At 45.9% G+C, this 13,822-nt stretch overlaps 1 protein-coding gene across 1 annotated transcript in view; it reads left to right on the top strand.

The window, feature by feature from the left end:
• BCAS3 (BCAS3 microtubule associated cell migration factor) overlaps window positions 1–13,822 on the top strand; it is a 698,169-nt gene that overhangs the window by 201,240 nt on the left and 483,107 nt on the right. Inside the window, exon 14 of the mRNA XM_056864967.1 lies at window positions 2,216–2,349. Within this exon, the coding sequence (XP_056720945.1) occupies window positions 2,216–2,349 (134 nt within the window). The remainder of the gene's footprint in view (window positions 1–2,215; window positions 2,350–13,822) is intronic.

Raw genomic sequence — 13,822 nt, 5'->3', positions numbered from 1 at the left:
ACTCCAAGAATGAAATCAGAAGGGCCATTAAACCAAACAAAAATCAGAAAACTCAAGAAAAACAGTCTCCCATAGGAAAGGTATTCTTGCCATTTATTAAAGGAGTCACTGATAGGATGGAGAAACTTTTGAAAAAACATAACCTACAAACAGTGTTTAAACCCACCAAGAAAATACAACAAATGCTACGATCAGCAAAAGACAAAAGAGACCCCCTCACCTCTGCAGGAGTATATCGTATACCTTGCAGCTGTGGAGAAGTTTACATCGGGACCACAAAACGCAGCATACAAACAAGGATAAAAGAACATGAAAGATACTGCAGACTTGGCCAACCTGAGAAATCAGCAGTGGCTGAACATGGACTGACCCAAACAGGATGCAGGGTCTTATTCCAAGACACTGAAAGACTGGACAATTCTACCAACTATTTTGTCAGATTGCACAGAGAAGCCATTGAAATTCATAAACATCAGCACAACTTTAACAGAAAAGAGGAGAGTTTAAGAATGAATAAGGCTTGGCTTCCTGCCCTGAAAAACCTCCAGACAAAGACAACATTCAACAATAGCCATACAGATTAGCTTTGGATTACACACATTAACAGATCACTTCAGGATACAATGGTTCCATATTAACATACCATACCCTCAATAGCACATTATCTTGATACTTACAGGACAATACTTTTGCAGGACAATACTCAGCTCAAACCCAACCCCTTTCTGACTATATATTACTCTTCCTACACCCTTGACACTGAGAGACACTGTCCTTCAGTGTTACTACTCTGAAGATGCCTGCCACAGTTGCTGGCGAAACGTCAGGAAAGAAAATTCCAAGACCACGGTTACACAGCCCGGAAAACCTACAAGAACCAATGAACTCTGACCGTGAAAGCCTTCGACAATATTTTGAACACCTCTGAACGTCTCTTGCCTTGAAAATCCTATGGGGTCACCATAAGTCAGCTGTGATTTGACAACAAAAAAAGATGATACATCCGTGCAAATAAATTATAAGATTTATTTCCAGCCTTTCCACGTAAGGTAGCTGACGGGGAAAACAAATACACCTAATAAACGCAATGGTATTATAGTAAAATTAAGACTCTCGTAAAGCTTGTAATAATCCACTAGAAAATGGAGGGCTGCTCCTCCCTTGGCTGCTGGCAAAGGATGTTGCTCTGTGATTTTGGCAGAGGTGATAAGTGCAAATCCCTAAAAATGGCCCAACAATACGCACCCGCTTTTGCTTACTAAATGATAAGTGCTTCCTCATCATTCATTATCTTAGAAAGGTATCCCTATGGAAGACGTGGAAAAATTCAACTTCATTTTAATGTAATTGATCAATCAAAGAAAGTTATCAGCTAAAAAGAATACGTCTCTAGCCCAGGGGTCCCCAATGTGGTGCCCATTGGCACCATGGCGCCCACCAACACCTTTTCTTGCACCTGCCAAGTTTTTTAGGAAGTGGGCAGGGCCAAATAGGTCTTTTGCCCAACAAGGCTTCTGATTGACTATTGAAGATTTGATTGGCTGTTCATTTTTTTTTTTAAACTGTGGCTTTTGCAGCAGCTGCCACCACAGCACAAGGATCTGCACTGTGTGACTGAAGGTAAGCTGCGGTAATAATTGTGTGACTGGCTCTGATTTAGGGTTGCCAACCTCCAGGTACTGTCTGGAGATTTCCTGCTATTGCAACTGTTCTCCAGCTGATAGAGATCAGTTGACCTGGAGAAAATGGCCTCTTTGGCAATTGGACTCTACGGCATTGAAGTCCCTCCCCTCTCCAAACCCCACTCTCCTTAAGCTCCACCCCAAAAAACTTCCTGCCAGTGGCAAAGAGGGACCTGACAACTTTACTCTGCTTCCTGTAGCAGCCATTTTGTTGCTGTGCCCTGCATTCCATGTCAGAATTTCAAATGTGCCTGTAGGCTCAAAAAGTTAGGGAGCCCTGCTGTAGCCCAGAGAAAATACTCCAGAATGTTTCCATGTTTGTTCCCTGTTTTCCCTCTCTAACCACTTTCATTACCAATGCAGTTTAATATTAGTTATAGACTTGAACGATGGGTGTAAAATAACTGATGCAACACTGCTAGCTGATGTATTTTGATTGAATATATAGCATTATGGCTTATTTGATGTTTGGTCTCTTTCTTGGTGCCAGTTAATCCCACATCCTTCCCCACCCCCTATTCTTTTTTCTCCAGGCATGCTTCTGGTCACAACAGACACGCTCGGCCATGATTTCCATGTGTTTCAAATACTGACCCATCCCTGGTCATCTTCACAAAGCGCCGTCCATCATTTGTACACGTTGCATCGCGGGGAGACCGAAGCCAAAGTAAGTGGCAATCAGTCACAAGCCCTTTATCTGAGTCAGTAAGTGAGAGGGCAATGTGTGGGTTTGCCAAGGACCCCCGGCAACCAGTCGGCGGTGGGTGGGAACTTACCGGCAGCAAAGGCAGGCCTAGGCCGTGCTGCTAGCAATGCTGCGACATCACTTCTAGCTAGGGTTGCCAACCTCCAGGTAGTAGCTGGAGATCTCCTGCTATTACAACTGAGCTCCAGCCGATAGAGGTTGGTTCGCCTGGAGAAGTCCCTCCCCTTTCCAGGTGAGTCACTCTTACTATCCCAAGACTTACAGATAGTGGTGCAGTGAGGTGGCCGTGGCTCGCATAATTAGGGTTGCCAACCTCTAGGTACTAGCTGGAGATCTCCTGCTATTACAACTGATCTCCAGCCAATAGAGATCAGTTCCCCTGGAGAAAATGGCCGCTTGGGGAATTGGACTCTATGGCATTGAAGTCCCTCCCCTCCCCAAACCCCACCCTCCTCAGGCTCTGCCTCAAAATCTCCCACCGGTGGCGAAGAAGGACCTGGCAACCCTACTTCTAGCACACACCGGAAGTGATGCCATTGTGATGTGTGGATTCTCTGGTATTTGGATAGAAACCCTGTGGTAGAAATCATTTTTACCGTATAGTTTTGCCCAAATACCAGAGCATCCCCACATCACCGATGACAGGATGATGTCACTTCTAGTGCACCCTGGAGTTGACATCATTACACTGCTAACAATCCCCCGCCTAGGCCTGCCTTTGCTGCGCGTAAGTCCCCTTGCTGGCCTGCTGATCGGTGGTATGGGGAGGGGCCCTGGGGCAGGGGATTCCCCGAACTTGGCAGGGGCCTGGCAACTCTGACAATGTGGGTGTCCTCGGCAGGTGCTTTCTTTGCAGTAAAGTCAGAGGTGGGCCACGTCAGATGGAGTTGTGTGTTTTTTCCTGGCTGTCTTGTGAATGATAAGATATCCTGGTATTGGCACAGAAATCTACAATTTTCAAAATGGTGATAGGGTTTGATGGGTGTATCAATATAACAGTCGGTGTTGGTGGCATAGGCATGAATGTGTGCCGCATTCACTGAAAAGTTAACTTTTGTTCTTTCTCTTATTTCCTGTGATGGCAATTTATCTGAAGCGCATGTACATTAAACAATGGTCACACATCACAGTGGCAAATCTACTTCTTGCAGAGTAGCTTATTAGAATATAATTGTGGATAGCCTGTTAAAATGTTCTGGACACCAATGAAACATCACAAAAACTAGATTCTCCCTACTATTTTAGTGCAGCACTTTTAGTGCACTGGGTGATCATAGCCTATCACGGATTGCGTCGTGAACAAGATGACATCACCAAAGGCAAAATATTCCAACTTGCAGTGAGAACAAAAGAAGGCAACATTTGCAAATATGTGGTGGCAGGTTTTGCGCCCTTGGGTTGATTTTATGGTTGCCCTGAACATTCAGCCCTAAAATAGTGTTTTTGGTGAGGTAAAAATGTTTCCTGAAAAGAACGTTGGTCATAATTGTATTTAAGTTTTTTAATGGTCATTTCAGTGAGAGAATGAAGCTCGTTAGGGGCGAGGCCATGGCTCAGTGGTAGAGCATCTGCTTGGCATGCAGAAGGTCCCAGATTCAATCCCCGGCATCTCCAGTTGAAAAGATCAGGCAGAAGGTGATGTGAAAGACCTCGACCTGAGACCCTGGAGATCTCCTGCCAGTCTTAGTGGATGGTACTGACCATGATGGACTAATGGGCTGATTCAGTATAAGGTAGTGGCCTGTGTTCACACATGCTAAACTTTCTTCCACTGAAACCAATCCACGTTGGCTGGTTCATGCCCTTTAAAAGTAGCCTTTTTGCAGTAATATGGAATGTCATGTTTATTGTCTGGCTGTCAGTTTCTTCGTCTTTGATTAGCATAGGGATGTAAAATTTCCACACATTTTGATGTTATGGGAATTTTTTTTCTGAGAAGGAAAAAAAGTTAGATTGTGGGGGGAATTAAAATATCTGCAATACTTTCCTATCAAACCTAGCCTTGTTTAACAACATAAAACATATAATTTATAACTTAGCACTCCTTTATATGCTAACTGGCTGGCATATTTAAGGAATTCAACTGTAGATATACCCAGTACTAGAGAGAGAGCTGCAAACTGCTACACCATGTGCTACCTTACTATCTGGGTGGTAGGACAAAAGAAAAGTTGAATTTGGAAAAAATATTTTGGACTAGACCAAAGAAAGTGTATTATTGGAAAAGAAATAATCTTATACAGTCACACTAATGCTAGCAGTATATATAGAATATTAAGTTAAACTGTGTGATATTGAAAACACTGAGCTATTTAATAATGAATGATCATCACATTATAGTATATGAATGTTTGCCAAATTATTAATGTTTAAACTATAGACACCAACTTGTCTTAAAAAGCATTTCACTCATTCCCAAAAAGAACATATTTCATAGGAGTTTGTTCCAGTGGTTTCCCAAATTCCCCCCATCTTTCCATTAAAAAAAAGTCCAAGGTGAGACAGGAAGAAAAGCCCCCCCTCCCCCCAAAAATAAGTTTCTGTTTTGTTTTGTTTTTTCCTTCTGGGCCTTCACATCTCTAGATTAGTGCCAAGGGGACCCCAGCCAATTAAGATCTTGTAGCGAGCAGAATGACATCTCCGAGGACAGTTGATCTTGGAGTGAGAGCAAGATAAGGCAGTGTGAATAAGTAGGTCAACATTTTTGCAGTGATTTTTTTCGTGAATGTTTTCAGAAGTTTTTTTTTTAAACTGCTTGCCTTTTGTTGATAGCATCAAGGAATCATCAAGAAAAGGGGAGCAAATGTGTTGCTTTGCCTCAGGTCTAATTTATTTTAAAATGTGCAGTTTGAAGTTGGCATCTTGACAGGGGTTGAGACTGATTCTTAGAACAATGAAGAGCAAAACAAAATAAAATAAATAACTGTGCAAGAACTTCAGACAGAACCTTAAGTGATAGTATGTAAAACTAGTAATGATGGCTGTGTTGTATATGAACAAGAACAATGAAGGGGCCAACAAGGGAGGAAAAAATGTCTGAACCACTTGAAAACCAGCCCAGTTGGGATTCTTATTAGCAAGAGGCATCTGGTCCCCTTGTGCCCCCCGCAACATATTGAAGGCATCAGGCAGTGATGCCAGATTGGCAGCTGAGATTGCCAAGGATTTCCTATCATTTGGAACTTTTCAGTAATCACTTGGGTATCTTTTTAGCCTTTGCACAAAACACAGTACATCCACTTCAGCAGTGAGAAATGTACCAGTGTCTTGACAGCCTCTTATTCCCTAAACAAGAGCCAGCATGACGTAATGGTTAAGAGTGGCGGACTCTAATCTGGAGAGCCGGGTTGGTTTCCCCACTCCTCCACAGGAAGCCTGCTGGGTGACCTTGTGCCAGTCACAATTCTCTCCGAACTCTCTCGGCCCCACCTACCTCACAAAGTGCCTGTTGTGGGGAGGGGAAGGGAAGGCAGTTGTAAGTCGTTTTGAGCCCCCTTAAAGGTAGAGAAAAAGTGGGGTATGAAAACCAACTCTTCTTCTTGTGAACTGTGTGTGTAAATTTTAGTAGAATTTTAGGCGTGATGTTTTCAATCTGAAGTCTATGAAACTCAGGTGTCTCAAGGCTGCTGTGGAAAGATAATGGTATTTTGTCAGCATGGTGTTTGCAGCCATGTGAACAGGGATGGCAGACATATGACTTGGTAGCCCCGTGCTACTGCTGAGCCGATGTGCGACTTAGGCTCTTATTTATTCATTCTTAACCATCTCAGCTAAAATCAGGAAAGATGGAGATATTTTATTTGAGGTTCTTTTGGGGCAGGAAGTTGTTGGGGAGCCTTTAGCATTAGTTGTTGGGAAGATAGGAGCCTTTAGCAACCACCTGAAGCCATTGGGAAGGGGGAAAGCCTGCTGTAAACGAAGCAGACCAATAAATCCTCACTGCTCAGAATGGGTGATAATGTGGGGAGGAGATATAAAGAAACCAGTTAGCAGAAATTTGAATACATTTGTCACAGTATTAAAATGCCGAAGATTTTTGCCTTTGCTAATGTAACCTGTTAAAATTGGCCTTCTATTTATTCCTGTGCAGAAATGTGATTGGCTCCACAGGGAGTTAGTATCAACAGAGGCATATCATCCAAATCGCAAGATGTCATAATTCCGCTGTACACAGTATTGGTCAGGCTGCACCTCGAGTATTGTGTGCAGTTCTAGAGGCCTGACTTCAAAAAGGATGTGGATGAGGATTATCAGGGGCCTGGAGACTAAGCCCTACGAGGAAAGGCTGAGGGAGTTGGGAATGTTCAGTCTGGAGAAGAGGAGGTTGAGGGGGGACATGATTGCTCTCTCTAAGTATTCGAAGGGCTGTCACTTAGAGGAGGGCAGGGAGTTGTTCCTGTTAACAGCAGAGGATAGGACTCGCAGTAATGGGTTTAAATTGCATGCAGAAAGGTACTGGCTGGATATTAGGAAAACGATTTTTTACAGTAAGAATTGTTTGACAGTGGAATCAGCTACCTAGCGAGGTGGTGAGCCCCCCCCCCCCCCACTGGCAGTCTATAAACAGAGACTGGACAAGCACTTGTCAGGGATGCTCTAGGCTGATCCTGCACTAAGCAGGGGGTTGCAATAGATGGCCTGTATGGCCCCTTCCAACTCTGTGATTCTGTTATTCTAGTGCTGATCAGATTTGTGATCTGCATTCATAAACTGCAGCTGACATTTGGACAGCAAACTAGAATCAGCATCGGTGGTGATAAAGGGGGTTTGCAAACCACAGTTCATGCTAGATTTGACTCAGTTATTCACTCAAAAAATTGCTGCTCTCTTGAGGCGGAGCAAAAAAAAACCCGAATGTAAAAGGTTATTCATGGAATCGAATCGAATTCATAAAGCCCGATGTAGCTTGGATTACTCATGAGAAAAAGGCCGCAGCATTTGACAGCGGTTGTGTCTGCCCCTGACCTTTCAGCCGACAAGCTCACTGTTGAGGCCCGCCCCCACCTCCGTCACAACTCCGCCCATTGCAGCTCCGTAGAGGGGAGGCATTCAAAGGAGAGGGGGAAGGAGAAGTCTTATCGGGCTCCAAACCGCTCGACTCCACTTTCATGCAACCGAATGCATGGGGAGTTCTGCCTTGGATTTGCCGCTCTCTGGATGCACATTTTCCCCATCCAAATTCTCAAAACTCAACGATAAGCCCCCAATGCAGCCTTTTGAGAATTTGGATGGGGAAAATGTGCATCTAGAGAGAGCGGCAAATCCAAGGCAAAACCTCCCCTGCGTAAACGGCCCTTGTCTCCCTTTCTGCTATGACTCGGCACGGTTCCCCACCCCCTTTCAGCTTTGAATTCATTTCCCCGTTGACTTCTGTTTTCTGCTTCTGTCCGTTTTCATTGTTTCTCTTAGTTCCCCCCCCCTTTTTGATGGTGTGTCCTGACTTGTTGCTTCGTCCCCCTTTGGAATAGTTCTTTTCACTTCTCCCCTCGTGATATACGCTCGCGCACCTTTTTTTTCTTCACCTCCACTTCTTTGTTTCCCCCTTATTTTTTCTTTCTTCATTAGTGCAGCAAGGCCCAGGGCCATTTATGCATGGGAGGCCACACATCTCTTGTAATCTTGCCCTAGAGATTTGGATTTGGTACATGGATCTAGTGGCCCGAAAAGGGGCGGGCTTCTGGTTGGAACAAAAAAAAAGCCCTTGGCCAATAGCCGCCCCTGTGGGTGGGGAGATGTAGGAGAGGGAGGACACATTTGCCGGGATGGGCGGGGAGAAGAAATCCGACTCCAGTGAGTTTTTCATGGGACCCTCCGGCAGAAAGGGCGAGGCAAAGGGAAAGATCGTAGCAACACAGGTTTGAGTTGCTGCTGGGATGCTGCGAATTTTATGGGCCACTTCACGGCAGCTGTGAAAAATCAAAAATAAGGTCCTGAATAACAAAGCATTGAAACCGCAGCAAACAGCCATGAATAAATAACCTCAGTGTCTGAATGGCAGACTTGGAAGCTGCCTCTGAACCAGACAGATGGGAGGGAATTCAGGTGACTGGGCACTAAGAGGATGGGAAAGAAAGCAAGAAGCATCCCTAAACCACTTTTTACCCGTTTCGTGCTTGGAAGCTCACACATGATTTGGATTCTAACTGAATGCCGTCACAAAGCCCTGAGTTACAAGCTGGCTCCGAGCTGATGCAAGCAAGGGGTGTGGCTGAATTATCTTGGATCTTCTTGTTTGTCTAACCCCAGAGAAACCTTTTTATAAGCAAGCCTGAACTAGAACCCTGTGTTCCAGGGCTGATTGGAGGGATGTTTTTAGTATTATAGAAGGTCTCTCGGCCTCAGGACTGGACTAAAAATTCAGTGGCCAGCGCACTGCTGTGAAGCCCAGCCTCCGTATCTCTGCATCTGAACTGGAGCAGGGGGGAGTTTGCTTGGGATGAGCAGCAATGGTTGCCTGCCAGTTCCCCCCACGCCCTGCAAATGGACACAATAAACACAACTCCAGCTGGGGGAAATGTGGCTAAAGGGAAGGCAAAGCTGAGAGTGAGGGGAAAGGTTACGTAGCCCCATTTCCTTTACTGTCTCTCCTCCCAACCTACCTCATGCCACTGTATAGGGTTAGAGGTACCTGGACATTGGAGCATGTAAACACATGCAGCTGCCTTATACTGAATCAGATCCTTGCTCCATCAAATCAGTATTGTCTACCCTGACTGGCAGTGGCTCTCCAGGGTCTCAGGCTGAGGTCTTTCACATCACCGACTTGCCTAGTCCCTTAGATGCCGGGGACCTTCTGCATGCCAAGCAGATGCTCTACCACTGAGCCACAGCTCCTCCCCTAAACATATAGCTCTGTCTTATTCTGAAACAGACTGTCAATCCATGTAGCTTCATGCTGTGTACTCTGACTGGCAGCAGCTCTCCAGAGTCTTGGGCAGAGAAAGAAGAAGAGTTGGGTTTTCACATGCCAATTTTCTCTACCTTTTAAGGAGAATCAAACCGGAATCAAATCCTTCCCTTCCTCTCCCCACAACAGACACCTTGTGAGGTAGGTAAGGCTGAGAGAGTTTGAAGTGAACTGTGACTAGTGGGGAACTGTGACTAGTGGGGAAACCAACCCAGTTCACCAGATTACGGTCCGCCGCTCATGAGGAGAAGTGGGGAATCAGACCCGGCTCACCAGATTAGAGTCTGCTGTGCTCAACCATGACACCACGCTGGCTCTCACTTGCTAGCCGAGACCCTTGAATTGGCGGTGCAAGGTTTGGACCCTGGGACCATCTGCATGCACACAGCCTGTGCGATCGTGCCAAGCCCCAGCCCCTCCCTGAACTGACAGTTGAACAGTTAGTTCTAGCCTCAGGCCCTCCCCCATGTGTGTGAAGTGCTTTGAACACCCCGAAATGTGCTACGTAAACGCTGAGTGTTGTTGTTGTGAGGCAGCGGGGGGGGGGCACACCATGTTCTTGTGGCATGCAGTCCTCCTCTGCAAACAGATAAAGGGTTGGTGCTTTGCCCAACCACACTCCTCTCTTTGATCCTTGAGCGTAAACACACACCAAAAGGCCCGCAGCCCGCATTATCTCAACCCCAAGCAAATAAATGCGGCGATAGCGAGGCGGCCGATGGCCAGGAACCCGTGTAATCTTTTCAGCTGTCCGACTCTTGCTTATTCTGACTCTCGGGCTGTTGTCACAAGCGAGCTTGCTTGAGCCTGTGCAAACAGAGAGGACAATACAATCGTGCCGCCATGCGCCACTGAAAAGCAGGCGCTACTTTTTCAGGCTGAGAGAGAATTGTTCTCCCCCCCCCCCCGCCACACACACACACACAACACAGACTTTGCCAGAAGTATGTTTAAGGTTAAGCTGTGTGTACTGTGGTGCTTGGTGTTTTCTTTGTCTTAAACCAACTCACCGCTATGGTGTGGTTGGTACAGGACATGAAGAATCCGCCCACTGCGGGGAGCCAAAGGAGGAGAAGTTCCAATGTGGTCTCGAGCAGCAATTCCTCTGGTCATTTGAACAGTTTTCTACCTTCAGTCACCATCACAAAGCATATGGGGGGGGGGGTTCTCCATAGAGCTGGAAGGCTAGAGCAGCTCCTTTGTCAAGCCCCTTCAGGGTTAATGGCCAGTGACCACATTCAGTTTAATACTGAAGGTTCACATTGTGTATGCCACTAGACATTTTCTTTCTCCACTGGTGGGGGGAGAGCTGGAGCAGGCATGCGTGCTCCGTCCACCAGTTTCAGAGGGGAGCCACATTGGTCTGCAGTAGAACAGCTAGATTCAAATCCAGTAGCACCTTAGACAGCTTATACCCAAGCAGGGTCTGGAGATTCCCCAGAATAACAACGGATCTCCAGACTGCAGAGATCAGTTCCCCTGGAGGAAATGGCAGCTTTGGAGGGTGGGCTGTATGGCATTATAACTTGCTGAGGTCCCTCTCCTTCCCAAACCTCACCCTCCCCAGGTTGCACCCCCAAACCTCCTGGAATTTCCCAACCTGGAGATGGCAACCTTAACCACCGGTGCGAAAAGAGTCTCATTAATTTCTCAGTAAGATACACTTTCATCAAATCAGATGGCTTTTGAAATTCATTCTCATCCCTGATTCCTTGTATCGTGAGAGTTGTCTGGAATACAAAAACTGGAAGAAAAATGGGAACCCCCCCAAGGGGGTTCCCCTGGGGGAAGAATTCTCCTGCTATTGTAGTGAGCAGATACAGAGTCCATAGTTTAAGTTGAGCAAGGATTGAAATTAAATCAAAAGAGTTTCCGTCTAGACATTAGGAATAATTTTCTAAGCAGAGGCTAAGTGGCCATCTGTCAGCAATGCCGATTCTATGACCTTAAGCAGATGATGAGAGGGAGGGCATCTTGGCCATCTTCTGGGCATGGGAGTAGGGGTCACTGGGGGTGTGGGGGGCAGTAGTTATGAATTTCCTGCATTGTGCAGGGGGTTGGACTAGATGACATTGGTGGTCCCTTCCAACTCTATGGGCGAAAACGCACGGTCGCTTTATCCTCCTTTAAACCCTGTTTCAGCCAGGATTCAGCCAGGATCAAACACATGCGTTTCACTTAATGTGCGTTCGCTCCTGGCTAAAAGAGGCAAGAGGAGTCACAAATTTCCCCCCACCCTGCAATGTGACCGAAGGTCTCTCTTTATTGTGTTTCCTGTTTATTCAGTATGTGAATTTAAAGAAATAGACTGAAGACAACATATACCAGGTGACAGAATTGGGAGTGCGGTTGGTGTATCCAATCGTGGAGTGTACCTCCCCATAATATGATCCTAAGAAATACATTAACCAGTGTTGTAGAGAAAAAGCTAGCCTACAACATTCCCTTTAACATGCTAGTTTTGTATTTATAAGGATTATTTTCATGTGGGCATGCATTCAAACATAATACTGTCTAGGATCAGAGACATGTTTCATGCCTGCTGTTTTCCTGCCATGGCTTAGCTTAGGTTGGCCAAGCCCAGTGGGCGGGCTTTCTTGGTTGTTGCCCCCAGGCTGTGGCATTCCCTTCTCCTGGAGGGGAGAATGGAGTCATCCCTGGTGGCCTTTCTTACACAACTAGAGGTTTTTCTTATCTAGAAGGCTTTCAAACTGGAGTGAAATGGACAGTGATGCTTGTTGTTTCTACCCTTGAACTTGCCCCCTCTTTTCAGATATTTTCATTGCGCTGATTTCTCTTTCATCTTGCTAGTTAGCGACCTTTGGGCCTGCTGCAGGGGCGGGGGCTTCCTCATCTGCCAGGGCCTCTCTTGTCCTTCACAAAGCAGATAAGAGCACTAACAAGTCCTTTGCTTGTGCCTGAGGTGGATCATAAGGGGAGGTCGCTGCCGCGGTTACCAAAGGGAAGAAGGTTAGCTGGATTAAGCCCTGGGCCTCTAGTTGTGCATTCCTCTGGTACAGATGTTGTAATCCCATAAGCCTCCCTGCTTTTCGAACCAACCTAACGTAGGAGAATGTGACACGCTGCTTTTCACCCTCAGAGCACCAGCACAACCAACCGATCAGTCTCCCCCATCTTCGGTCTCATCCTTCATCTTTCAAGCTGTCTCTTCTTCCCGTTGGTATCTTCTTTCTTGTAATTGACATTGGAATAAAACTTTAAACAGTGGTTTCTAAGTGTACCCAGTGTTGTATTACTCAATAGGTCTGTGATTACCGAGCGTATCTTTTCACTGATCTTTAACGGAAAAGGTGCTTCTAGAATAGGCAGAGCTGGCAAGCCTTGGGCATGCATCTGCCTCAGTGCAGACTGGCAGAAGGCCTGGGAGAAGCCAGTATTTCCCAAACTTACGACAGCTGGCGTGCGCTGTTTTTTTAATCTGAATTAAAAAGTGCTGGCACAGTTCACCCTTGCACTCGAAAATACCGGCTGCAATACCAGACTGGATTTTTGCACAGAGTGTTTGCATCGCCATGCCCTGACCTGGGAGATCATCAACAAACAGTGCCACTTGCTGCATAACTTTTGCCAAGTGCGGTATAATGCCACCCACAGAATCAGAGACCATTCTGACATCATAGCCAGAGGCTGACAAGGGGACCGTTTTGTCATGTTCAAGTTAGACTACCTCTAGGGAGCTGGCAATCAACTGTGCACCACCACGTTTTGTGTGTGTGTGAAGTGCCATCAAGTCGCAGCTGACTTATGGCGACCCCTTTTTTGGGTTTTCATGGCAAGAGACTAACAGAGGTGGTTAGCCAGTGCCTTCCTCTGCATAGCAACCGTGGTATTCCTTGGTGGTGTCCCACCCAAATACTAACCAGGGTTGACCCTGCTTAGCTTCTGAGATCTGACGAGATCAGGCTAGCCTGGGCCATCCAGGTCAGGGGCCACTACGTTTTACCATCCAGTAAATTCCTGACTTGTCTTGCTGACAGCTTCATTTTCCAGAAAGTGGAGAGGGGAACAATGAGGTCTGCTATCTTGGACTTCATTCTCACCAACAGGGAAGAACTGGTTGATGAGGTTAAAGTAGTGGGCACCCTTGGTAGTAGTGACCATGTAATTTTGGAATTTACAATCTTGGGGAAAGGAAAAGCTGTACGTAGTCAGACATATAGGTTGGACTTTAGGAAAGCAAATTTTAACAAACTTAAACTTTTGCTGTGTAGAAACTTAAACTTATGCTGGGAATATATGGTTTAGATCCTATTACTGTTAGGTGGATCTGTAATTGGTTGATAGATTGCACCCAAAGAACCAAAGATTCCTCATCCACTTGGAGAGAAGTGACTAGTGGAGTGCCTCAGGGATCTGTCCTGGGCCCTGTGTTGTTCAACATCTTTATAAATTATTTGGATGAAGGAATAAAAGGGATGCTTACTAAATTTGCCAATTATACTAAATTGGAAGGGGTAGCAAATACGGTAGAAGACAGAGCCAGGATACAGGATGATCTTGAGAGGC

The sequence above is a fragment of the Euleptes europaea genome, chromosome 19 (genome assembly GCF_029931775.1).
Source record: "Euleptes europaea isolate rEulEur1 chromosome 19, rEulEur1.hap1, whole genome shotgun sequence".
Taxonomy (NCBI): Eukaryota; Metazoa; Chordata; class Lepidosauria; order Squamata; family Sphaerodactylidae; genus Euleptes; species Euleptes europaea.
The sequence above is the reverse complement of the archived record's forward strand: the minus strand, read 5'-3'. Positions and strand labels throughout refer to the sequence as shown.